Source organism: Staurois parvus, unplaced genomic scaffold (assembly GCF_062004578.1).
Source record: "Staurois parvus isolate SC_StPar_1 unplaced genomic scaffold, SC_StPar_1.0 ptg001043l, whole genome shotgun sequence".
Classification (NCBI taxonomy): domain Eukaryota; kingdom Metazoa; phylum Chordata; class Amphibia; order Anura; family Ranidae; genus Staurois; species Staurois parvus.
This window is the reverse complement of record NW_028318839.1, coordinates 184,817-209,679: the sequence shown is the minus strand read 5'-3', so window position 1 is coordinate 209,679 and position 24,863 is coordinate 184,817. Positions and strand designations below refer to the sequence as shown.

The 24,863-nt window shown below is 42.6% G+C and overlaps 1 protein-coding gene across 1 annotated transcript in view; it reads right to left on the bottom strand.

Moving 5' to 3' along the window:
* Nucleotides 1-1,034: 1,034 nt before the first annotated feature.
* Nucleotides 1,035-24,863, bottom strand: part of LOC149440961 (vomeronasal type-2 receptor 26-like) — a 151,010-nt gene continuing 127,181 nt past the window's right edge. Inside the window, exons 5-6 of the mRNA XM_089657928.1 lie at nucleotides 12,953-13,076; nucleotides 1,035-2,184 (exon numbers count right to left, since the gene is read on the bottom strand). Coding sequence (XP_089514054.1) covers nucleotides 1,265-2,184; nucleotides 12,953-13,076 — 1,044 coding nt within the window. The 3' untranslated portion in view covers nucleotides 1,035-1,264. The remainder of the gene's footprint in view (nucleotides 2,185-12,952; nucleotides 13,077-24,863) is intronic.

Sequence of the window (24,863 nt, the reverse complement as noted above, 5' to 3'; positions counted from 1 at the left end):
TGCCCCATCACTCGTGTCAGTGTGGAAGTAATAGTACCCCATCATTGGTGTCAGTGGGAGGAATAGTGCCCCATTATTGATGTCAGTGGGAGGAATAGCACCCATCATTGTCAGTGGACGGAGCCTTAATAAGAAGAGGTGGAGCCTAAATAGGAAGGGGTGGGGTTTACAGATGAAGGGGTGGATCTTAAACAAGAAGGGGTGGGACAAATTTAGATGTGGGGGGTGCCCGATTTTAGTCTTTCCTAGGGCAGCACAAAACCAAAATACACCACTGACCAGACCCAAAGTGCTTGGTATGGATGGGAGGGGGGACTCCACACCGTTGTTTTTTTTTAAATTTTAATTGTCGGGCACTGACGACAATTCTTTTGACATTCAGCTGTCAGCGGGGAAGCCCACTGACAGCTGAAACATTAATGAATATTTCAGAACTAAAATACTGCATGACTTAATAATATAACTCATGCGGTATTTTAGTAGCTGAACGGTATCTTACTGCATAGTCAGATGCTATAAGATACCGCTCAGTAAATTGTCCCTGTTCGAAGATTGCTGTCAAACTTTCAGTAGTTTTGGATGTTCAACCGTAAACCAAACAGGGGGTTGTTCGGCCCATCACTAGTTACAATAGCCTCCACTCTTCTGGAAAGCCTTTTTACAGGATGTTAGCGTGTGTCTGTGTGAAGTGGTGGCCATTCAACTTTAGTAAAAAATACATTTAATAATATACTGTAAACCGGGGATTAGCTAGTGCACAATTCCTATATTTCGTGCTTGAATGCATTCAATGGGAGGTAGGAGAACTATTCTATAGTCTCAGTACTGGTCAAGCTGGGGAGTATCATGACCTGATGCCAGCATGCAAATCAGAACCACAAGTAGGGCATCATGAAGACAGCCTCCATGACAGTGAAAGGTGGTCCAAGCATCAAAGGATGAGCATTTCTTTGGGAGATAAATTCATAGCAAGAGTACATGTTAATAATAAGCATAAAAACGAGGTTTAAAGAAAATAATGTTGCCACGTAGGCCTTAATTTTAAGGTTACTAAAAGATGTGCTTGAAATGATTACAAAATAAAAACTGTTAGAGATAACATGAAGCCTCCACATCAGAGACGACTGGTTGAAATTGTTTAACATTTGTTTCATTTCAATCATTTTCTTTTTCTTCAACTGATTCTTTTACTACTTTTACAAAATGAAAACATTAAGCAAGAATTGTATTTTTCTAAAACTCACTATCCCTAATTTACAACATTTTATGAGTTGAATGCAGATGTTGCTTTTCTTTGGGATACGGTTGCCTTCACATTCAATTCTGGCTTGATCAGAATGATGTAACATTTGGGACTGAAGATGCAGCCCAGGAGTCCAGCACTGGAAGACAAGATGGCGAAGACCTCCACAGCCACTGTGTATCTCCCTTTGGTGCTGAGGTAGGCTGGGATGAAGGAGATCCAAACACTACAGAAGACCAGCATGCTGAATGTGATGTACTGAGCTTCATTGAACACATCTGGAAGTTTCCTGGCTAAAAATGCTATAATAAAGCTAAAAACAGCCAGACCTCCCATGTATCCAATCACAGTGTAAAAACCAATGACAGATCCCTCATTACACTGTAATATTATCTTTCCCATTTCTAACTGGGTGTTATACTCTGGGAATGGTGGAGACAAAGTCAACCAAAGAATACAAATTACAATCTCTGCTAGAGAGCAGACAATCAGAAGAAATATAGAAAAATGTTTCCCCACCCATTTATTCAGTTTGCTGTTAGGTTTGGTCATGTTAAAAGCTAAAACCACGGTGACTGTTTTAGCCAAAACTGAAGAAACTGCAACAGAAAAAGTTATTCCAAAAACAGTTTGTCGGAGGAGACAGGAAATCTTTGTGGGACGTCCGATGAACAGCAGAGGACAAAGAAAGGACAGGATCAGTGAGATGAGAAGGATGAAGCTGAGGTTCTGATTATTGGCTCTTACTATTGGAGTGTTTTTGTATTTGAAAAACACTCCAGACACAATAATAGTTCCAAAACAGAATGACAAAGCCGTAACTGTAAGAGATGATCCTAATGTATCTCCATAAGATAGGAATTCAGTTGCTCTTTGTATACAGGCATCTCTTCTCTCATTGGGCCATTGATCCTCCGGACACTTGTAGCATCTTTCCATGTCTGAGAGAAGAAAAAAGTTCAAGCATTTGAAAAAACTGGAGGAGGCATATGTTTGACTGATATTACTGTAATTTCAAAGATACAAACAATCTAATGAATATACTGTAAGCTACATTTATAAGTCCTGTATTGTGTTGTATATAATTTGAAAGGAGGAAGGATAAGATTCTGAATGATTGTGAATGTTTTAAATCCTTTTCTGTGTTCTGAGGAACCTTTTTATAAAGTAATTGGAAGTATGGGCTTTAAAATGCTAAATTACGTTCATATTTTTTTTTTTTTTTCCATAAAGTCTTTTATTAAGAACAAATGATATCAACAGCAATAGCATTCCAGAATTATTTTTACATGAAATCATCACAGCAAAAAGAAAGGGGACATTTAGAAAAGAAAAACAGGACACAAACAGTTGGTTTACAGCAAAATAGAATACAATCCAACGTTCTGTGTACAAAAGAAAAGAAATATACAAACCGTATTCTGTCAGAAGAGTAGACCTGCCAAGCCACTGGTACAGGTAAAAAAAAACAGTCAATAATGTAGCTCTGATAACAGCTTTAGTACTCCAGATCTACAAATATAGTGGGATTACAGAAAAAAAATAAAAAAATCCCAATAAACAATTAATAAACAATTAGTCCACCTTTCCCACAGGCACGTGACCTAGCACCTCAAAAATGCCAAAGCCACCCCTATTAACAGTGTCTGGGGGATATAACTGAAAAGGAGCATCTCCAGATGCCCAAAGAAGGGCCATCCAGCAAGGTCTTTAAAATACATCCCAGATAATCCTCAGTGGATTTAAAGTAAATCCAGTCAGACCAAACTGTGTGAAACGTCTGTATATTTTCATGTGAAACATAAATAAGCTCTTCCATTTCCTCAGTTGTATTAATCCTCAGAAACCATTCTCTAATCATTGGGACAGTCTGTGAGCGCCAGTGGAATGGTATACACATTCTAGCCGCATTCGCCATGTGCATGGCAAGTGATTTAAAATATTTCCTTCGAGGGAGGGTGGCGTGATGCAATAGATATTGAGATGGAGTAAAATCCATGGGTAACGCTGTAATTTGGCAAATAAATTTATGGACAGTAGACCAAAAGGGTGTCAGAAGGTCACAACTCCACCAAATGTGAAGCATAGATCCCTCTTGTCTACCACATGTCCAACAAAGGTTAGATACCGAGGGGTAGCATTTATGCAGGAGCATCGGAGTCCTATACCACCGCATCCTAACTTTGTAGGCATTTTCCTGAACCGCCACATTAAGTGAGCCCTTGTGCACAGACTCAGTAAGCTTTTCCCAGACATCATCCACAAATGTGAGTTGGAACTACTTTTCCCAAGCTTCTCTCGCTTTATCCAGTACATCTGAAGAACACGCAAGCAGCATAGAGTATATTGCCGAAATCAAATGGCATTGGGGACGTTTTCGAGTACACAAGGCTTCAAAAGCTGTTAGGGACCTATTCCACGGCTGCATTGCAGTGGTAGGTTGTAGAAAATGCTTAATTTGTCTGATCCAGGATGAAAAAGCCTTCGTAGAGGAAATGGACTCAAGATGTGCAAGCAAGACAAATTTCCCCCGAAGAAAGAAGTGAAAACTCAAAATATCACTGTGAGGCCACCCTAAGTTTAGAAACGTGTCTGAAAGCCCGGGAGGAAAGTCCTTATTGCCATGGAGGGATGTTAAAGGACCAGGGTTGGACGAAAAAAGCGGGGACTTACATGCCTCCTGAATATTTTTAAGTGAGCGGCCTATAAGAGGATGATCTAGCACTGCTTTCAGCCAATGTTGGGGGGGGGTCCAGGACAAGAGCCGCAAAGTTCGATGACTCAAATCCCTTTCCAGATCCACCCATGCTTTCCCCGCAGCATGGATACATCTGTCTACGATACGAACCAATTGGCAAGCCAAACAATATCTATGGAGGTCTGGGAGGCCGATACCCCCTTCAGTTTTGGGAGAGTAAACCAGGAATATTTAATATGGGGCACCAAGTTTTTCCACATAAACTATAAGCAAGCTGTCTTATATGTTTTAAAAAACAACTTTGGGAGAGCAATGGGAACGGTTTGCATCAGGTACAGCAATCTGAGAAATATGTTCATTTTAATCCCAAATGATGAGACATTAAGATTGGCCCATTGCTGGAGATTATCTTGAGTTGTATGAAGAAGTGATTTAAAATTTCTGTCATAGAGTTCAGCCAAAGAAGCTGGAATCTGCAAACCCAAGTAGGTAATATCGCGGCCTTGCCAAGCAAACGGGAAGTATTCCATACACTGAGCAACAACAGACTGTAGCAAGGAGACATTCAGGGTATAAGATTTGTAATAATTTATCCTCAAATGGGAAAGAGTATGGAAGCGGTCCAATTGGCAGAGCAAAACAGGCAAAGAAAGCTGGGGCGACTGTCAAAACAACATGAGATCATCGGCAAATGCAGCCACCTTGTATTCCCTACCTCCTACCGAAAAGGCCCTTTATATCCATATGCGATCGAATTCTATTCAAAAAAGGTTCCAGAGTTAAAACAAAAATTAGAGGGGAAAGAGGGCAACCTTGTCGGGTGCCATTAGTTATAGGAAAGGCCTCCGACAAGTGTCCATTAGCTCAGACCCAGGCAGTCGGGTTGGAATACAATGCCAATATATTGGCCACCATCCTGGGGAGCAACCCAACTGCTTGGAGAACCTCTTGCACGTAGGGCCACGCAACCCTGACAAATGCCTTTTTGGCATCAAGGAATAGAAAAAACCCTGGGTTTGACTGGTCATAAGCCAGTGATGCAGGTTGAGGACTATAATGGTATTATCACGGGCCTCTCTGCCCGGAACAAAACCCATCTGGTCCAGCCCTACCCAATAGAGTAAGAAAGGAAGTAACCTATTTGCTAACATCTTTGCGAACAACTTTAAATCAACATTAAGAAGCGATATTGGCCTATAGCTTTCAACTCTGGATGCATCCTTTCCTTCCTTAGGGATTACAGTAATATGGCTTCTAGGGAAAGAGACAGAATCTGCTACAGAATTAAACAGCTCCATTAGGCGAGGTGCAAGAACCTCCTGGAAGCACTTGTAGTACTGTAAAGTCAGGCCATCAGGACCAGGACTCTTACGGGGGTTTCATCTGTTTTGGGGCAGTAATAAGCTCTTCCAGGGAAAGACTATGCTGAAGATTGTGAGCCACCTGATGGGAGATAGCCTTTGGGCCATATTTAGCCAAAATCGCCTAATGTGCTGGGTATGGGAAATGGAAGTAACCTGTATTTCCGATTGCAAATTCTAAAGGTTCCTATAGTAACATTCAAATTGATGTGCTATTTCCTCACTGCAGGAGTGTAGCTTATCGTGAGGTCCTCGAAGGTGGTATATCTGTAGTGATGATCTCACCGTCTGTACCATCCTAGCCAACTGTCTCCCACTTTTGTTTCCGTACTCACAGAACACTCTCTGCCTCAATACATACCTACGTCTCGTTTGTATGCCCAACTCCTCTATTAAGAGAGAGCGCAGTTGAGAAAGCTCCAACAAGGAATGTCGTGCGCAAGACTGTTTTTGGAGATTTTCTAGCACATGTATACGGTCAGTAAGACCTACGACTTTATCTTGGCGGATTTTCTTTGCTTGGGCCAACAAAGCTAACAATTCCCCTCGAATCACACATCTGTGAGTCTCCCACAGGGATACCCTATGGCTTCCATATTTTAGAAAGCAATTACCTTAGAGATATATGGTAAACATTTTAGGACAGCGCCTTGTTGAATAGATTTACCTTGTTTACAGTTTACTTTTGCAGTGCCCACTAGGTAGGCCTAGTGTGAGGTAAATTCATTTTTGGCTCATGGTAGTGAGTGAGCCCAAATTACTGAGGGTTCAGTGTGAGGTCAGGCTGGATGACTCAGTAGGTTGGGGCTCTATCACCTCCACCTGGTTCTGGAGGTCCATGGAAGCTTTCAGAACCAAAGAATATAGGGGTGGAGACTTCAATCTGCATATTTATGGGAGTATGACAAGTCACAGAAGTCTAGCAGTGTAGTAGGCCAATCTATAAATATGAGAGAGTCATGCTTGTCAGGTGGAAGATGGATTGCCGAGAGGTGTTTCAGTGTAACCTGGAAGGGAGCCCCGGAGGAGGGGGGGTTCTGCTTCCAGGCTGGAAGCTGAGGAGAAGCTGAAAGATGGAGCTTTGGTGCCCTGCACTCCACTGGGGAAGGATAGCATGCAAAGCTTGGAGAGGAACCAGCCCAGCTAGAAGGCCTGAAAGCAGTTCTTTCCACAGCTGCAGGACAAGGACAGTGTGAGTACTTCTACACCCCCATGGTATAGAAAGGAGAGTTTTCCTGGAAATTCTGACAAGTCTTCAAGAAATAGTTCATAGCCAAGTATTTGTCGTTTTCTTTTTCTAAGTGTGCCAGAGCAGGAAAGTACTCATCATTCTGTTTCTTCAATCAGATTGGACATCCCATAATCGCTTTACCCCATCCAAGTTGATAACCCCTAATAAAACGAAAAAAAACCAATCCAGGCCCATGGACTGTTTACTGACTTTGGATGCAAATGTTGAAAACGCATGTTGCCTAGCTGTGCAGAGCTTAAGGGGGACAATGATGCCGTATAGCGAGAATGGGACATTTTTTACAGTGTTTAGACTTCCAGGTGCTGTGTGAAGGCAACCCTTTGAAGTCTATTAGGATGCAGCATCTGCATGGGCACAGCCACTGGTTCTAATGTGACAGGCATGGAGGTGTAGGTGATTTGCCCTGAATATAGTGTATGTTCGGGGCCACTCAAGCACACCTGCATGCCTGTTAAATTAGGACCAGAAACTATGTCTATGCAGCCACTGCCTCGTAATAGACTTCAATAGGCTACCTGCACACAACACCTGGAAGTTACATATGTTTTAAAAAAACAGCTGTTCACTGCAATAAATAGGCATCATTGTACATGTGAACGAGGCCTAAGGGTCTGGTATAGATGAAGAGAATGCATGTTGTTTAATAGAGTTTTACATTTTAAATGTTTCACTTTAATCATTAGAAAATAAAGTCTCCCCACCAAATAAAAATTTAAAACTATTTTCTTTGGACCTACAAGTCCTTGCCCAACCCTCCATGACTTTGTTTAGAGTCTGGGGTTTGGTGGTAGATAGCAAACCAACGGAGATGACCAGGAGTCTCTGGTAAAGCTCAGATTGTTCACTAAAAAAGAAAAGAGAGGGAGGTGAGAGAGACCTTATAGTGTAGTAGAATAATTCAGATACAAGGGTAAAATGCTTCCTCATAAAAGGAAAAAAGTTCAGTCTAGACTTGTTGAGGCAACTGTTGAGGCAGTGGTCACCCAACAAGGGGGAACACGTGGCCTTCCTAGTGCATGAGTGGAGAAAGCCTGTCTCCACACAAGGTCAGTGTGGTCACTCTCTATGCCTCCGACATTCCCATCCTGGGTGCTCTCTGGGATTCTCAGGTGAGTGAACAAATTGGTAAGAAGAGTCAGCTGAAAAAAAACCAGTTGGTAGTTCAATTGTCAGAGGAGCCCAATGTGGCTTTTCAAAGGACAGGCACAAGTCGTCTGCTTTAGTAAAACATCCAAATACTTTATTTCGCAGAATAAAATGCATTTTGTAGTTTTAAAGGATAAGTTCACCTTTTAGATAAAAATAATAAACCTACATTTTTTTGCAGGTAAAAAAAAAATGTGCATTTATTATTTTTGTCTATAGGAGCCTGGAAAGCATTGCACTAGTGATCAGTAGACCACTGATGCCATGCAGGTCTCCTGCAGACCTGTCAGAATATCTGCTTGCCGTACGGGATGTATGAGCAATATACTGACAGGAAGAATCAATGAACTACCACGGTGCTCCACTGAATACTACAAGGCCACAGCCGCTAAGGCTGTCAGAAGTTGTAGGCACACATTCACAGAGCTCTGGGGTGGGGCTGATTGGGTCACTTCTGGTCTACATGAGGGTGAATGAAGAGCGCAACAGCGTTCCAGGACATATTGTAACCCCCCTGGCGGTATTCTCGAGTGTAGCTCAGGATTAACTTTCAGTACCAAAAGCAGTAACCCCAATCTACACTCGGGAATACCCTGCAGTTTTGCTCAGGGATTCCCTCCATCACTTACCTTGTTCTGCGCTCCCGCGATGTCCCCCCTGCAGCGTCCCATCTCATCCAGCCGATGCCGGCATCCGTCTTCCGGGTTCCATCCCCTGCGACTTCGGGACGTACGGGGGACGGAACCGGTGGGAAATTCAAAAATGTAAAAATGTGACATTCGCTCAATACACTACTATGGTAACATTGTACTACTTTGGTCATAGTGAAATATGAAAAAAAATCTTAAAAAAAAAAAAAAAATGTAATAAAAAATGTAAAATAATAAAAGAAAAATTAAAAAAAAAAAAAAAATTTTCACACTGTCACCAATCAGTGTCCCTGATCACCACCATGCCAGTTATATGATGACGCTGTACTGCACTGGTGACAGTATGTAAAAATAAAATAGTGAAAATAATTTTTTTTATTTTTTCATTTTCCGAAAAATTCTGACAAAAAAATACAACTTGAAAAAACTCGCCATGCCTCTTATGAAGTACGTCGGACTGTCTACTCTGCAAAAAGGGGTCACTTGGGGGATATCTGCACTGTTCTGACATTTGGGGGATATCTGTACTATTCTGACATTCTTGGACCTCAAGAAATTAGATTGGCTGTCAGTACTTCAGGATTGATCAATATTCAGATCTATACCATAGTTTGTGAACTCTATAACTTTCCTACAAACTAAATAATACATCCTAATTTGGGTTATTTTCACCAAAGAAATGTAGCAGAATACATCTCGGCCTAAATTTATGAAGAACAATTAGTTACTTGCAAACTTTTATAACGGAAACAAAGAAAACGTGTTTTTTTTTCAAAATTTTCGGTCTTTTTTTGTTAATTTAGCAAAAAATAAAAACCCGGGTGGTGATTAAATACCACCAAAAGAAAGCTCTAGTTGTGTGAAGAAAATGATAAAATTTTAGTTTGGGTACAGTGTTGTATGACCGCACAATTGTCATTCAAAGTGTGAGAGCGCTGAAACCTGAAAAATGGCCTGGGCAGGAAGGGGTAAAATGCCCGGTATTGAATTGGTTAAATACTATGTACATGCTCCTACTTATCATGTGTGAGGACTTTTTCCTAATCCAACCAAAACCACCAGGTCAGTCTTTGTTCATGGTTTTTAACCACAGTCATGCCTTTGTACATTGAGCAGTTCTTGGATTCTGCATTAATGTGGTAAAGGCTAACTGCACCATTGAGACCATCTTACATTTGATACTCATTTTTAGGGTGTAGCGTGTAACGTGATGCCGATCAGATCACCCAACCACAAAATATACCCACTCTGACAGCATGCCGGGGGGGAAGAATGAACTCTAAATCACGTCTTTCACCATGGACGATGGATTTGAAGTTCTCAATGGAACACAAGTGCGGTGATCACCACATTAGTAGTCCATTGACCTCCAGCTTAACAGCTGAAAGTTTGTACCTCAGTAAAGACAGTGCTGGGGGAACAGTCTGCAGGAGCTTTGCACTGCACTTGCGATCCACTAATTGTGGCTGCAAAACTTTGTAAGCTCATATGCAAAAAATTATAAATGCATTTTTTTTGTTGCAAGCCTATGTGTATTTATTATTTTCCTGCAAAAGGTGGGCCTAACCTTGAACATGTGTAATGTTAAGGCAGCCCGTTCATTCTGAAATTCCACTATCATTCTTGGTGACTTCAACATCCCTGTTAATCTTAACACTCCTGCTACATCTAAATGTCTGAGCCTAACCACTTCTTTTGACCTAAAACAATGGACGCATGCTTCTACTCACTCCAATGGTAACTGTCTCGACCTTGTATTCTCCTACCTATGCACTCCTCCTTGCAACCTCACCAGCTTTCCTCCTCCTCTCTCTGATCACTCCCTTATTAGCTTCACTCTCTCTGTGGCATCCTTCTCCTTCTCTTCCAACTACCAAACAGTTACCCGTAGAAACCTTCGTTATCGTAACCCTTCTCTTCTTTTTTCAGCAAAATATTGTCTCTATGACAAAATCTCAGCCTTGTCCTGCCGCAACCTGGCCACTTCTGTCTACAATAGTTCACTGTCATCCACCCTGGACACATTGGCCCCCCTCACTACACACAGAATTAGGCCCGACCGCTACAGCCCTGGCAAACAGACAATACCAGATGCCTCAAAAAACGTAACCGTGCTCTGGAGCATTTATGGTGTAAGACTAGGACCCAGCAAGACTTCGACCAATATAAATCTGCCCTTCAAAAATACAATTCTTGTCTCCACACTGCCAAACAGACCTATTTTATCACTCTTATTAACACCCTCTCACACAATCCCCATCAACTCTATTATACTTTTAACTCTCTACTTCGTCCTTCTCTACCTCCACCCACTAACTCACTCACTGGCCAGGAGATCGCTAATCACTTAAAAAATAAGTTTGATACAATTTGTGACGAGATCTCCACTGTATAGTTAAACCCCTCACCCTACACTCCTTGTCCACCTGCACAATCTATACTTCCCATGTTTAACCCAGCTACTAAAGAGGTTGGTAAACTGTTTTCTAAAGCCCACCTAACCACCTACCCCCTGGACCCTGTTCCCTCGCAAATTCTACGGTCACCCTCTGGCTCTATCCTTCATTCTTTAACTCATATCTTCCATCTCTCCCTGTCTACTGGCATCTTCTCCAACTCTCTAAAACATGCGCTAGTCAACTTCATACCTAAAAGAGCCACACTGGACCCCGCCAATCTTAGCACTCTAAGACCCATCTCCTTACTCCCTTTTGCCTCCAAACTCCTTGAACGTCTAGTCTACAACTGGCTGAGCTGCCACCTTATTGAGAATAATGTTCTCGATTCCCTTCTGTCTGGATTTTTCCCACAACACACCACAGAAACTGCTCTCCTAAAACTCACAAACGACTTACTAACCGCTAAAACCAATGGTCACTACTCTTGCTTTTGGACCTCTCCTCTGTCTTTGACACAGTTGACCACCCCCTCCTCAAAAAAAACTCTATTTACTTGGTCTCTGTGACTATACTCTCTGTTGGTTTGAATCTTACCTATCTCACCGCACCTTCAGTGTCACTTACAACTCTACTTCCTCCTCTCCTACTCCTCTTACTGTCGGGGTCCCCCAAGGTTCTGTCCTTGGACCTCTCCTATTCTCGATTTACACTTCTTCCTTGGGTCAGCTGATAGCTTCCCATGATTTCCAATACCATTTCTATGCTGATGACACACAAATTTATCTCTCTACTCCTCAGCTCACCCTATCAGTTTCCTCATATATCACCAATTTACTAACAGACATATCAGACTGGATGTCACACCACTTCCTAAAACTCAATGTATCCAAAACTGAGCTCATAATATGTCCTCCCCCATGTGCCTCTTCCCCTGATTTCTCGGTCAGGATCAATAGCACCACTATCAACCCATCCCTGCATGCCAGGGTGCTAGGGGTAACCCTGGATTCTGAACTATCCTTTCAGGCCCACATCCAATCCCTGTCCAAATCATGCCACCTCAACCTCCACAACATCTCCAGAATATGCCCCTTTTTAACCAATGATACCACAAAGCTCCTAATTCACTCCCTGGTCATCTCTCGCCTGGACTACTGCAACTCCCTCCTCATTGGCTTACCTTTACATAGGCTATCCCTCCTCCAAGTCCATCATGAATACTGCTGCCAGGCTCATCCACCTTACCAACCATTCAGTGTCTGCTACCCCTCTCTGCCAATCCCTCCATTGGCTTCCACATGCCCAACAAATAAAATTCAAAATACTAACAACAACTTACAAAGTCATCCACATCTCTGCCCCCAGCTACATTACCAACCTGGTCTCAAAATATCAACCAAACCACTCTCTTCGATCCTCCCAAGACCTTCTGCTCTCTAATACCTGTATCACCTCCTCCCATGCTCGCATCCAGAACTTCTCCCGAGCTTCTCCCATCCTATGGAACTCCCTACCCCAATCTGTCCGGCTGTCTCCTAATCTATATACCTTTAGACAATCCCTGAAAACCTTTCTCTTTAAAGAAGCCTATCCTGCTTCTACCTAGTAAACTGCCATTTATTTCCTCCATCAGCTCATCCCCCCCACAGCTATTACCTTTTGTATCACTCAACCCCTCCTCCTAGATTGTAAGTTCTAATGAGCTGAGCCCTCTGTTTCCTCTTGTACCAAATTGTATTGTAACTGTAATGTCTACCTTCATTTTGTAAAGCGTTGCGCAAACTGTTGGCGCTAAATAAATCCTGTATAGTATTAATAATAATGTGTATTTATTATTTTCCTGCAAAAGGTGGACCTAACCTTGAACATGTGTAATGTTAAGGCAGCCCATTCATTTTGAACGGACAGAAAAATGGGCATGAAGCCTTTTTCCTGCTGTAGATTATCATAATGCAGAGTAGCGCATTACTGCAATGCATCTCTAACTTGGATTTCAGCCCTAGATGAACGCAGCATTGCAAGGGGTACCCATTACAGTGTGTTGCAGTGTACTGCAGCACATATGCAACAGAACTGAATGGTGTGGTGATCTATTGTTATAATACATGTTTACGTGAGCTGGGATAACACGGTACTGCAATGCATCACATTACTAACTTAAATTTCAGCCCTAGATGAACTCAGCATAACAAGAGGTACCAACTAGTTTGATTGGTGAACTCGTTCTCCGGACAGGGCACACAGATGTGGCAGCAGGAATGTCCTCCTCTCTGATGGACTTTTTGGTATCCGGGGAGGCAGCTCTCAGAGCACACGGAACTCGGAGTCTAAAGACAAAATCCATGATTACAACTATACTAAGTTCTCAAATACATAAAAAAAAAACAGTTTCAATTACCGGTAACGGTATTTCTGGAAAATCTTCAAGGACGGCACACCTGAGTGATGACTAGCTCCACCTGACAGGAGACACAATCCACAATTGACAGAGTTTAAATTCCCTGCCCTTCCCTCCACTCCTCAGTTATATAAGAGTATTCCCACACCCTGGTGCATGAAAGGTAACCTGTCTTGAAATAACCATCACCAGATAAGGGTGTGAAGTAGGCCCGCCATCCTGGAAGATTTCCCAGAAATACTGTTACCAGTAAGTGTAACTGGTACTTTCTTCTAGTCATCTGCCAGGATGGAACACCTGAGACCATAAGCAAGGTACTCAGGCCTACCTTAGGGCAGGACCACTGTCTGTAATACTTTCCTGCAGAACATCAGGTCCTGAGGTGACAACAACTCTACCCTGTAGTGTCTCACAAAGGTGTCCTGGCTTGTCCATGTGTCCGCTTGGCAGATCTGCTCAATCTATGCTCCGGCCCTCTCTGCCCAGGAGGTCGCTAGCGCTCTAGTAGAGTGAGCCCTCAGGTGTGAGGGAACTGAAACCGCTGATTGCTCATAAGCTAAGGAGTGGAGGGAAGGGTGAAGAATTTAGTCTCTGTTAACTGTTGAGTGTGTTTCCTGTCAGATGGAGCTAGTCATCTCTCAGGTGTGCCTTCCTGGAAGATGACTAGAGAAAATGGTAGTTTATAAAATGTTCATTATGCTCATGTGGCAAACAACTGCATGTTTAAAATCAAAATCAACATTATTATTATACAAGATTTATATAGCGCCAACAGTTTGCTCAGCGCTTTACAATATAAAGGGATACAATACAGCAACGATACAGTTCAATACAAGAGGGTTAGCAGGGCCCTGATCCTGGGAGCTTACAATCTAAGAGGGAGGGGCTGGTGGTACAAAAGGTAATAACTGTGGGAGATAAACTGATAGGAGGAATAGAAGATTCCATTATTAGCTGACGGCAGGATAGGCTTTCCTGAAGAGAGAGGTTTTCAGAGATCGCCTAAAAATGGGCAGAGTAGGCGATAGTCTGATAGATTGGGGTAGAGAATTCCAGAGGATGGGGGAGGCTGATAGACTGAAGAGGGGATAGCCTGCGATGAGGTCGGCCAATGAGGAGGGAGTTACAATAGTCAAGGAGAGAGATAACCAGGCAGTGAATAAGTTGCTTAGTGGTTTCAGAGGTTAAGAACGGGCGTATCTTGGAGATGTTGCGGAGGTGACGTCTACAAGATTTGGACAACGATTGGATTTGGGGCTGAAAGGACAGATGGGAGTCTAGGGTTAAACCTAGTACCCTGGCATGAGGGGAAGGACTGATGGTTGTATTATTGGTCTTGATGGAGAAGTCAGGGGAGGGGGCACGGGCTGGAGGGAATAGTATGAGCTCAGTTTTGGAAAGATTTAGTTTGAGGAAGTGGAGTGACATCCATGCTGATATGTCACATAGTAAGTTAGTAATGCGAGAGGAGGCTGAAGGGGTGAGGTGAGGGGTAGAAAGATAGATTTGTGTGTCATCAGAATAGAGATAATACATGAAGCCATGGGAGTTTATCAATTGACCAACTGAGGAGGTATAGATGGAGAAGAGAAGGGGTCCAAGGACAGAACTCTGAGGGACCCCCACAGAAAGAGAAAGTGTAGAGAAGGAGACAGAGCTATACGTAACGCTGAAGGAGTGCTGCGATAGGTAGGAGGAGAACCAGGAGGAGAACCAGGAGAGAGCAGAGTCTCGGAGGCCAAGAGAGTGGAGTTTTTTGAGGAGGGGATGGTCAACAGTATCAAAAGCCACAGAGGAGGTCAAGTAGTAAGAGTACGGAGTAGTGGCCATTGGTTTTAGCAGTTAGCAGTTAGTAAATCATTAGCGAGTTTTAGTAGGGCAGTTTCAGTGGAGTGTAGTAATTTCACTTACTGTAAGGGGTCAAGAAGGTTGTTATCAGTGAGGTAGGAGCTCAGGCGATTGTAGACTAAGCGTTCTAAGAGTTTAGGGGTAAGCGGGAGCAGGGAGATGGGTCTTAAGTTGTTCAGGTTGGTGGGGTCCAACAAGAGCTTTTTAAGAATGGGAGTGACCTGTGCATGCTTTAGAGGGGTGGGGAAGGCACCATTGGAAAAGTAGAGATTGAAGATGTGAGTGAGGGAGCATAGGACAGAAGAAGAGGGTGACCGTAAAAATTGAAAGGGGACAGGATCCAGAGGGCAGGTGGTGTAGCGGGCTTCTGAGAAAACTTTAGCGACCTCTTCAGTAGTAGCAAGGTCAAAAGAGGAAAGTGTTGAGGGAGATTTAGCACAAGATATGCTAAGTAGGATGAATGTCTGTGCAGTAGAGTGCCCCTATGAATTGCATCAATCTTGTTTTTGAAATGATTTGCACTCTTGTAAGCAGTAAATGTGATTTACTGGGTGAAGGGGGAGAAAGTAGAGAGTTAAAAATAGAGAAGAGACAACGAGGACTGAATGACAAGCTATTGATGAGCGTGACAAAGTAGGCTTGTTTTTTAGCATGGAAGGAGGAATTGTATGATAAGAAAGCAGATTTATATATGGTGAATGCTTGCTGGGATTTGGTTTTATGCCACAATCGCTCCAGTGCATGACTATGTCGCTTAAGATTTCTGGTGTTGTCAGTCTGCCATGGTTGTAATGGTCTGGGTACGATACTTTGTGTAGTTAGAGGAGCAAATGAGTCTAGTGTGGATGAAAGTGAACTGTTGTAGACAGCAGTGGCCAGGTCAGGGCAGGACAGGGGAGAGATTCTGTCATAGAGGCGGTCAGTTGCAGAGTGGAAAAGAGAAAGGTTCAAGTTGTGAAGGTTTCTGCGGGTAATTGTTTGCTGCTTGGAGGGATAGGTGTTTGAAGATGAGGAGACTGCGAAGGTGATGAGATTGTGATCAGAGAAAGGAAAGGAGGTGTTTGTGAAGTTGTAGGGAGTGCAAAGATGGGAGAAAACAATGTCTAATGTATTCCCATCAGAGTGAGTGGAGGATTGTGTCCATTGTGTTAAGGCAAAAGATGAGGTTATGTTGAAGAGTCGGGATGTAGCCGGGTTGTTAGCATTAATGTGGATGTTAAAATCTCCGAGAATGATAGTGGGTAGTTCAGAGGAGAGAAAGTAGGGTAGCCAAGCAGAGAAGCCACCCAGAAAGCGAGACACAGGTCCAGGAGGCTGATAGAACACTGCAATCCTCAGAGAAATGGGAGAAAAAAGCAGAATGCAGTGAGTCTTGAAATAAGAGAAGGATAGAGAGGGAGGGTTAGGGAGGACTTGAAAGTTGCTCAGTGGGGAGACATAATTGGCTATAAGGTGTTTTTTCCCTATAAATACCTCAATCAGGTAAAAAAAGCATTATGGCCACTAGGTAGCAATGACGATATAAGAACTACACATATTAGAAAAAATATGGCAATTTTCATTCTAAATGTGGGAATGCACGTAACATCCACACAAATATCAAACTACCAAACTACCTCACCGACCCGATACCCAAATACCACCCAACCCGTACCCTTCGCTCCTCACAAGACCTCGTACTTTCTAGCTCCCTGGCCTCCTCCTCCCACGCCTGACTGCAGGACTTCTCCAGGACTTCCCCCATCCTCTGGAACTCACTACCCCAATCTATCAGACTGTCACCTACCCTCCTCACCTTTAGGCGCACCCTGAAAACCCATCTCTTCAGGGAAGCCTACCCCACCCTCACTTAACAGCCAAACTCCTCCACTCCTCCTACCACTCCATCCCCCACAGCCACTTCCTTCTGTACCACTATCCCCTCCCTCCTAGATTGTTAGCTCAAAAGAGCAGGCCCTCAAACCCGTTGTGTATTGTTTTGTCACTGTATTGTCTCATGTTCTGTCCCCCATACATATTAACTGTGTTAATGTACAGTTAGGGGGGGATATGATCACCATGTATAATACATAAGGGGGGATATGATCTCCATGTATAATACATAAGGGGGGATATGATCTCCATGTATAATACATAAGGGGGGATATGATCTCCATGTATAATACATAAGGGGGGATATGATCTCCATGTATAATACATAAGGGGGGATATGATCTCCATGTATAATACATAAGGGGGGATAGAATCATCATGTATAATACATAAGGGAGGATATGATCACCATGTATAATACATAAGGGGGGATATGATCTCCATGTATAATACATAAGGGGGGATATGATCTCCATGTATAATACATAAGGGGGGATATGATCTCCATGTATAATACATAAGGGGGATATGATCTCCATGTATTATACATAAGGGGGATATGATCTCCATGTATAATACATAAGGGGGATATGATCACCATGTATAATACATAAGGGGGATATGATCACCATGTATAATACTCAAGGGGGGATATGATCACAATGTATAATACATAAAGGGGATATGATCTCCATGTATAATACATAAGGGGGATATGATCTCCATGTATAATACATAAGGGGGGATATGATCACCATGTATAATGCATAAGGGGGGATATGATCTCCATGTATAATACATAAGGGGGATATGATCTCCATGTATAATACATAAGGGGGATATGATCTCCATGTATAATACATAAGGGGGATATGATCTCCATGTATAATACATAAGGGGGGATATGATCACCATGTATAATGCATAAGGGGGATATGATCTCCATGTATAATACATAAGGGGGGATATGATCACCATGTATAATACATAAGGGGGGATATGATCACCATGTATAATGCATAAGGGGGATATGATCACCATGTATAATACATAAGGGGGGGATATGATCTCCATGTATAATACATAAGGGGGGATATGATCTCCATGTATAATACATAAGGGGGGATATGATCACCATGTATAATACATAAGGGGGGATATGATCACCATGTATAATACATAAGGGGGATATGATCTCCATGTATAATACATAAGGGGGGGATATGATCACCATGTATAATACATAAGAGGGGATATGATCTCCATGTATAATACATAAGGGGGGATATGATCCCCATGTATAATACATAAGGAGGATATGATCTCCATGTATAATACATAAGGGGGGATATGATCTCCATGTATAATACATAAGGGGGGATATGATCTCCATGTATAATACATAAGGGGGGATATGATCTCCATGTATAATACACAAGGGGGGATATGATCTCCATGTATAATACATAAGGGGGATATGATCACCAAATATAATACATAAGGGGGGATATGATCTCCATGTATAATACATAAGGGGTGATATGATCTCCAAATATAATACATAAGGGGGGATATGATCTCCATGTATAATACATAAGGGGGATATGATCTCCATGTATAATACATAAGGGGGGATATGATCTCCATGTATAATACATAAGGGGGGGGTATGATCTCCATGTATAATACATAAGGGGGGGATATGATCACCATGTATAATACATAAGGGGGGATATGATCTCCATGTATAATACATAAGGGGAGATATGATCTCCATGTATAATACATAAGGGGGGATATGATCTCCATGTATAATACATAAGGGGGGATATGATCTCCATGTATAATACATAAGGGGGGATATGATCTCCATGTATAATACATAAGGGGGGATATGATCTCCATGTATAATACATAAGGGGGGGATATGATCTCCATGTATAAATACATAAGGGGGGATATGATCTCCATGTATAATACATAAGGGGGGATATGATCTCTATGTATAAATACATAAGGGGGGATATGATCTCCATGTATAATACATAAGGGGGGATATGATCTCTATGTATAAATACATCAGTGGTTCATATAGTGAACTCGGTGTAGAGTTATTCACCCTGAGGTCAACACAGAGGACAAGGGGGCACTCTTTATGTCTGGAGGAAAAGAAATGTAATCTCCAAACACGGAAAGGTTTCTGGAGAATGTGGAATAGACTCCCTCAAGAGTTGGTTCTGGCCAGCTCAGTGGATTGCTTTAAAAAAGTCCTGGATTCTTTCTTGGATACACAGAATATAACTGGAAATAACATTTATAGGTAAAGTTGATCCAGGGAATATCTGATTGCATCTCGGGGGATCAGGAAGGAATTTTTTTCCCTGCAGGAGGAAATTGGATCATGCTTTGTTGGTTTTTTCCTTTCCTCTGGATCAACTGTGGGTGTAGGATTATAACTTTTTTTTTTAATGGTTGAACTGGATGGACTTTTGTCTTTTTTCAGCCAGACTAACTATGTAACTATGTAACACCTATTGTAAAACATGGAATAATTAAAGAAAGCTGAAGATTCCTTTATGAACACTGTTAGTTGAGATGTCCATTCAGTAATTCTGAATACAAATAATTTAGGATAGAAAGCCTCTTAAATGTATATTTGTGATCTCCTGTTTTTTTCTTTGTTTTATTTTCAATACTTAGAATTTCTGTGTTTCAGATTTTATACACAAAAGGTGAAGATGCATTTTTCCTACACCTTTTACAATTTTTATTATTCATGTATAAAGACTGACACAAAGGTATCCAAATTAATACTTTGCTAAACACTGTATCAGTGCCACCTATCAGTACCCGTCAGTGCTGCCCATCAGTGCTGCCTAACAGTACCAGTCAGTGCTGCCTATCAGTGCCGCCTATCAGTGCCACCTATCAGTGCCATATATGAGTGCTGCCTTTCAGTGCCCATCAGTGATGCCTGTCAATGCCCATCAGTGCCACCTACCAGTGCCTCATCAGTGCCCATCAGTGCAGCCTATCAGTGCCCATCACTGCAGCCTCCTTAGCACACATCAGTAAAGGAGAAAAATCACTTATTTACAAAATTTTCTAACAAAAACTAAGAAAACATTTTTTTTTTCAAAATTTTCAGTTGTTTTTGGTTTGTTTAGCAAAAAATAAAAAACCCAGAGGTGATTAAATACCACCAAAAGAAATCTCTATGTCTCAAAAAAATAATTAAAATGTCATATGAGTACAGATTTGCATGACTGCGCAATTGTCATTCAAAGTGTGACAGCACTGAAAGCTGAAAATTGGCCTGGGCAGGAAGGGGTTATAAGTGCCCTGTAGGCAAGTGGTTAAAGAGACTCCAAAAACATCTCCCTGTACCCCCCCCCCCCGCCTATCTTGATCCCTTTTGCTCTCTACTCTTTTTCCTATTCTATTTCTCTTTTGAATTGTTCATTGGAGGCTTATTACCTTGCGCACTACCTGAAGGATCTCAGTGCGGTTTCTACCCTGTGAATTGGGATCAATTTATGTCAATATCTCTGATTGTCCCCAATTCTATAGATTTCTTTAGCTTGACTACAGTTTCAGATTCTCATATGTACTATAACTAATTAGTAAAACATATTTCCTCTAGCTAACAGAGAGTATTACATTATGATCTTATACAAGATTACATTTCTGCCTGTACACTGATGTGTTCTTTTATTAAAAAATTGCAAATATTTGAAAGAATTAGGGTCTAGGCTGGTTAAGGGGATGATAAGTAGGAATGAGATCCGTGTTCGGGTCAGTCATGACTTTACAATGTACATGCTCATTTTGTGACCTGGTGGACGAAAGCAGCCATTCATGCTATAGCAACCAATTACCAATAGTAGAGTAATAATAAGGGCTTTATTATGTGTAAGCCCCACTCCCTGTAATGATAGGGTTCCAGGCAGCATTTCCTCAAAGTGTTACTAAACCCACAACAGTAAAATCAGTCTGTATATGCTGTAAAGCATGCTTGTTATACTCACTGTGGAACCTAAGGGGTTAATCCTCTGCATTGTGTACAAAGGTCACTTGATCCTGTCTTCTCTTCCCCTCCTCTTGCACAAATGTCCACCTTATAATACAGACTGAACCCGTAGCCACATGCACATGCTCAGTTTGGTGTGTATTGCTAGAAAGGATTTTTTTTTCTTGGGAGAGTGCATGTGATCAGCTCAGGGCCAATCAGCACTGTCCAGACAGAGGGTCAGGGGTTTTGCATCCTCCTAGAGCAGAAAGAAAACTCCTACAAGCTTTAACCAGTGCTTTGCTGAAGTCACAAGACTGTTCTAACTGCTGATGAGAAAAGATAATTAGCAGTTTATGTTTACTAAAATAATTGCACTTCCATGTTCTGTGTACTGTGGGAGACCAGATATAGTGAATGCAGGGTCCGGGGTGACCAGATATAGTGAATGCAGGGTCCGGGGAGACTGGATATAGTGAATGCAGGGTCCAGGGAGACCGGATATAGTGAATGCAGGGTCCGGGGAGACCGGATATAGTGAATGCAGGGTCCAGGGAGACCAGATATAGTGAATGCGGGGTCTAGGGAGACTGGATATAGTGAATGCAGGGTCCAGGGAGACCAAATATAGTGAATGCGGGGTCCGGGGAGACCGGATATAGTGAATGCAGGGTCCGGGGAGAGCGGATATAGTGAATGCAGGGTCCAGGGAGACCGGATATAGTGAAGGCAGGGTCTGGGGAGATCAGATATAGTGAATGCAGGGTCCGGGAAGACTGGATATAGTGAATGCAGGGTCCAGGGAGACCAGATATAGTGAATGCGGGGTCTAGGGAGACTGGATATAGTGAATGCAGGGTCCGGGGAGAGCGGATATAGTGAATGCAGGGTCCAGGGAGACTGGATATAGTGAAGGCAGGGTCTGGGGAGACCAGATATAGTGAATGCAGGGTCCTGGGTTTAGCAACACTTTAACCTCCCGACCCTTTAAGAGTTTCAGAAGCCAGGAGGAGGGCGGGATTTTAGGTTCATGTGACCGCTGTGATTCGCCGTCATGGCGGTCACATGATTGGAAAAGGTCCCAATCGAAAGGGGAGATCAGGACCTTTCCGTGAGTCACGGACATATGTGCTGGGAGCGCGCTGGGCCTAGATGCCGAGAGTCCGCATATTTGCGTGTGCCCGGCGTCAAGGGGTTAATGTGTGTTGGAATAGATAGGGATGTAGAAGGTGCAAGTAGTCTATTGTCCTATAGGTGGCACTGTACCAACTCTACAGGGGAAAAGTGAACTCAGTTAGTTCTCTCTGGGAAGGTAAGTATTTGATATGATGCCAAATTCTTGCCAGAGATCAGGCAGCCATCTTATCAAGGAAGCCTTTAAAAAGGGAATCCTATGTCATTTGGGTGAACTTCTAGCGAGTGGTAAGTTAGGGAAAGGAATCCACTGGTTAGAGACAATGCTTAGCACAGGGAAAGGTTCCTGGTGAGTAGGGACAGAGCAAGGGCACTGTCTACTGCCGTAGCATTTCCCAATGATCCCTTTCATTGGGCCAGTACAGCGTGATTATACAGTGTGCTGTCACAGCTCCAGCAGAGGCTGTTTTTTGGGAACATCGCTGTAACGCACACTACGGGGTCTTTTATTTTTTGCACTATAAACAAAAATAAGACCGACAATTTTTTTTTTGTAATTTCTGCTATAAAACATATCCAATACAAATTTTTATAAAATGTATCCCAATATATATTCTGCTACATATTTTTGGTAAAAAAAATCCCAATAAACGTACATTGATTGGTTTGCATAAAAGATATAGCATCTAAAAACTACAGTGTATACTATAATTTTAATTTTTTTTATACCATTAATGGTGGCGATCAGAGACTTATAGCCGGACTGCGATATTGAGGTGGGCAATCTGACACTAACTGACACTTTGTGGGAACCAGTGACACTAAAACAGTGATTAGTGCTAAAAATATACACTAATGACACTGGCTGGGAAGGGGTTAAACATCTAGGGCAATCAAATGGTTAACTCAGGGGCGGACTGACCATTTGGAAACTCGGGCACTGCCCGAGGGCCCGGGGTCTGTGGGGGGCCCCATGAGATGCCCCTGGTACCTTTTTCATAGGCTTTTTTGAGTTTGGGCAAGGACACAGGGGCCTCATGATCCCCTATTGCCCGGGGGCCCCGTGAGTTGTCAGTCCACCCTTGGGTTAACTGTGTGCCTAGCCAGTGTTTACATGTGTAGTTTGTGGTGTTTTTAGCAAGGGATGTGCTGGATTTTATTCCCTGAAAAAAACCCAGCAGATCGCTGCTGTGTTGTCTTTCTCCTTGCCAATCAGAGGGTGCAGGTGGTCATCTATTGGCCAGCACCCGATGATCGGCTTCTAGTCACAGCAGAACCCCCACCAGGAAGTGCAGAATCACGCATGTGTATTATTTATATATATATATATATATATATATATATATATATATATATATATAATATTGTAAAGCGCTGAGCAAACTCTTGGCGCTATATACATCCTGTATAATAATAATTATATATATATATAGTTCTGCGCACAGTAGCCGCCCTGTAGCAGTAAAGCTGCTACAGGCCGGTCGCCAACTGGTTATTATTGGGAACCCCTCCGTGTTTATGGTACATAGAGCCAGCAGTCCTTTTTACTTTTTTAAAACAAATTTTATACTTTCATTTAGGTCTTAAAAATTATATAGTCATGAAAAATGAAGGATTAGTTCACCTTTTCACAAAAAATTGAAAATATGAATTAAGTCGCCACACCCTCCCCACCCATTGGTCCTTGATGAACATAGGTCCTTCATTGTGAATCTTTCACCACCAATGCTACCCAATATAGCATTCTGGGTATGTGAAAAAAAAACTAAATTGGAAACAATACAAGTCTATACCAGGACTTTATATATGCATCTCAAGAGTTATTGATTAGCCACACAAAAATAATATCAACTGAAATGTGTGCTTTGATTGTATATACATCAGTATAATTGCAAAAATAAAAGGATCTTTCTTCAAACACAGGATTTGAGAGATTCTCACTGGTCTGCACATTCATGTGCCAGCACTAGCCAATGACCGCTTGTTGATTTTTTCAAATGTCCAGTGGCTGGTGTTAGCAGCAGAAAATAACTATTGAAAGAGCTGGGGGGTGGGCAGGGGTTTGTGTATAAGAATGGCCACACATTATACAGTTTTCTTGTACAATTCTCCTTTAGAATTTTATATATATATTGAAATATTGAAATCTGGTGTTTTTGTTTGGGTGCCAATGGTTAGAGCCTCCTCACGTGTCCAATGGGCCGTCCGGACATGTCGCCCTTTTGCAGACTACAGCTCCTCACCATCTGCTGTAGAACCTTCTGGGTTGGCCGGTGTGTTGTAGCCCGTTGCCAATACCTCGGCCCTTCTTTGGCATAGAGTTGGTGGTCTGGGTCCCTCAGCACGTTCATACCTAGTGTCACGTCCATCCCTCTCCTGAACGAATGATCCACCAGCACGACCCCCTTCTTGCCGACGTCTTGCCCACATTCTGGACCCGCATCCAGACTATTCCTCGGACGTCCATCTCTCTGTTATTGGCAGCCATCAGCTTGATGACACTCTTCCGGCTCCATCATATGTCCAAAGTGTCTTTCGAAGAACTCCAAAGGCATAAGGGTGCATTCCGACCCTGTATCAACTAGGCAGCGTACCTTCTGGCCTTCCAACTCAGCTTCCATAAAGGGGCTGCTGGCATACAGGTCGTGTTCCTCATACTTAGGGCTTAGCTTCTGGTGTACCGCCGCAGGAAGCCCAGCTACTGCGGCGGTCGGAATATTAACGTCGGCTCGGCCTTCATCTGTTCTGGGCAGTCTCTAGTCATGTGGCCGTACTGTCAACAAGCCCAACAGAGGGGTCCCCTTTTGACGTGCCCCCACAGCTGAGTTATCCTGAGTGGAGTGGTGCGAGGTG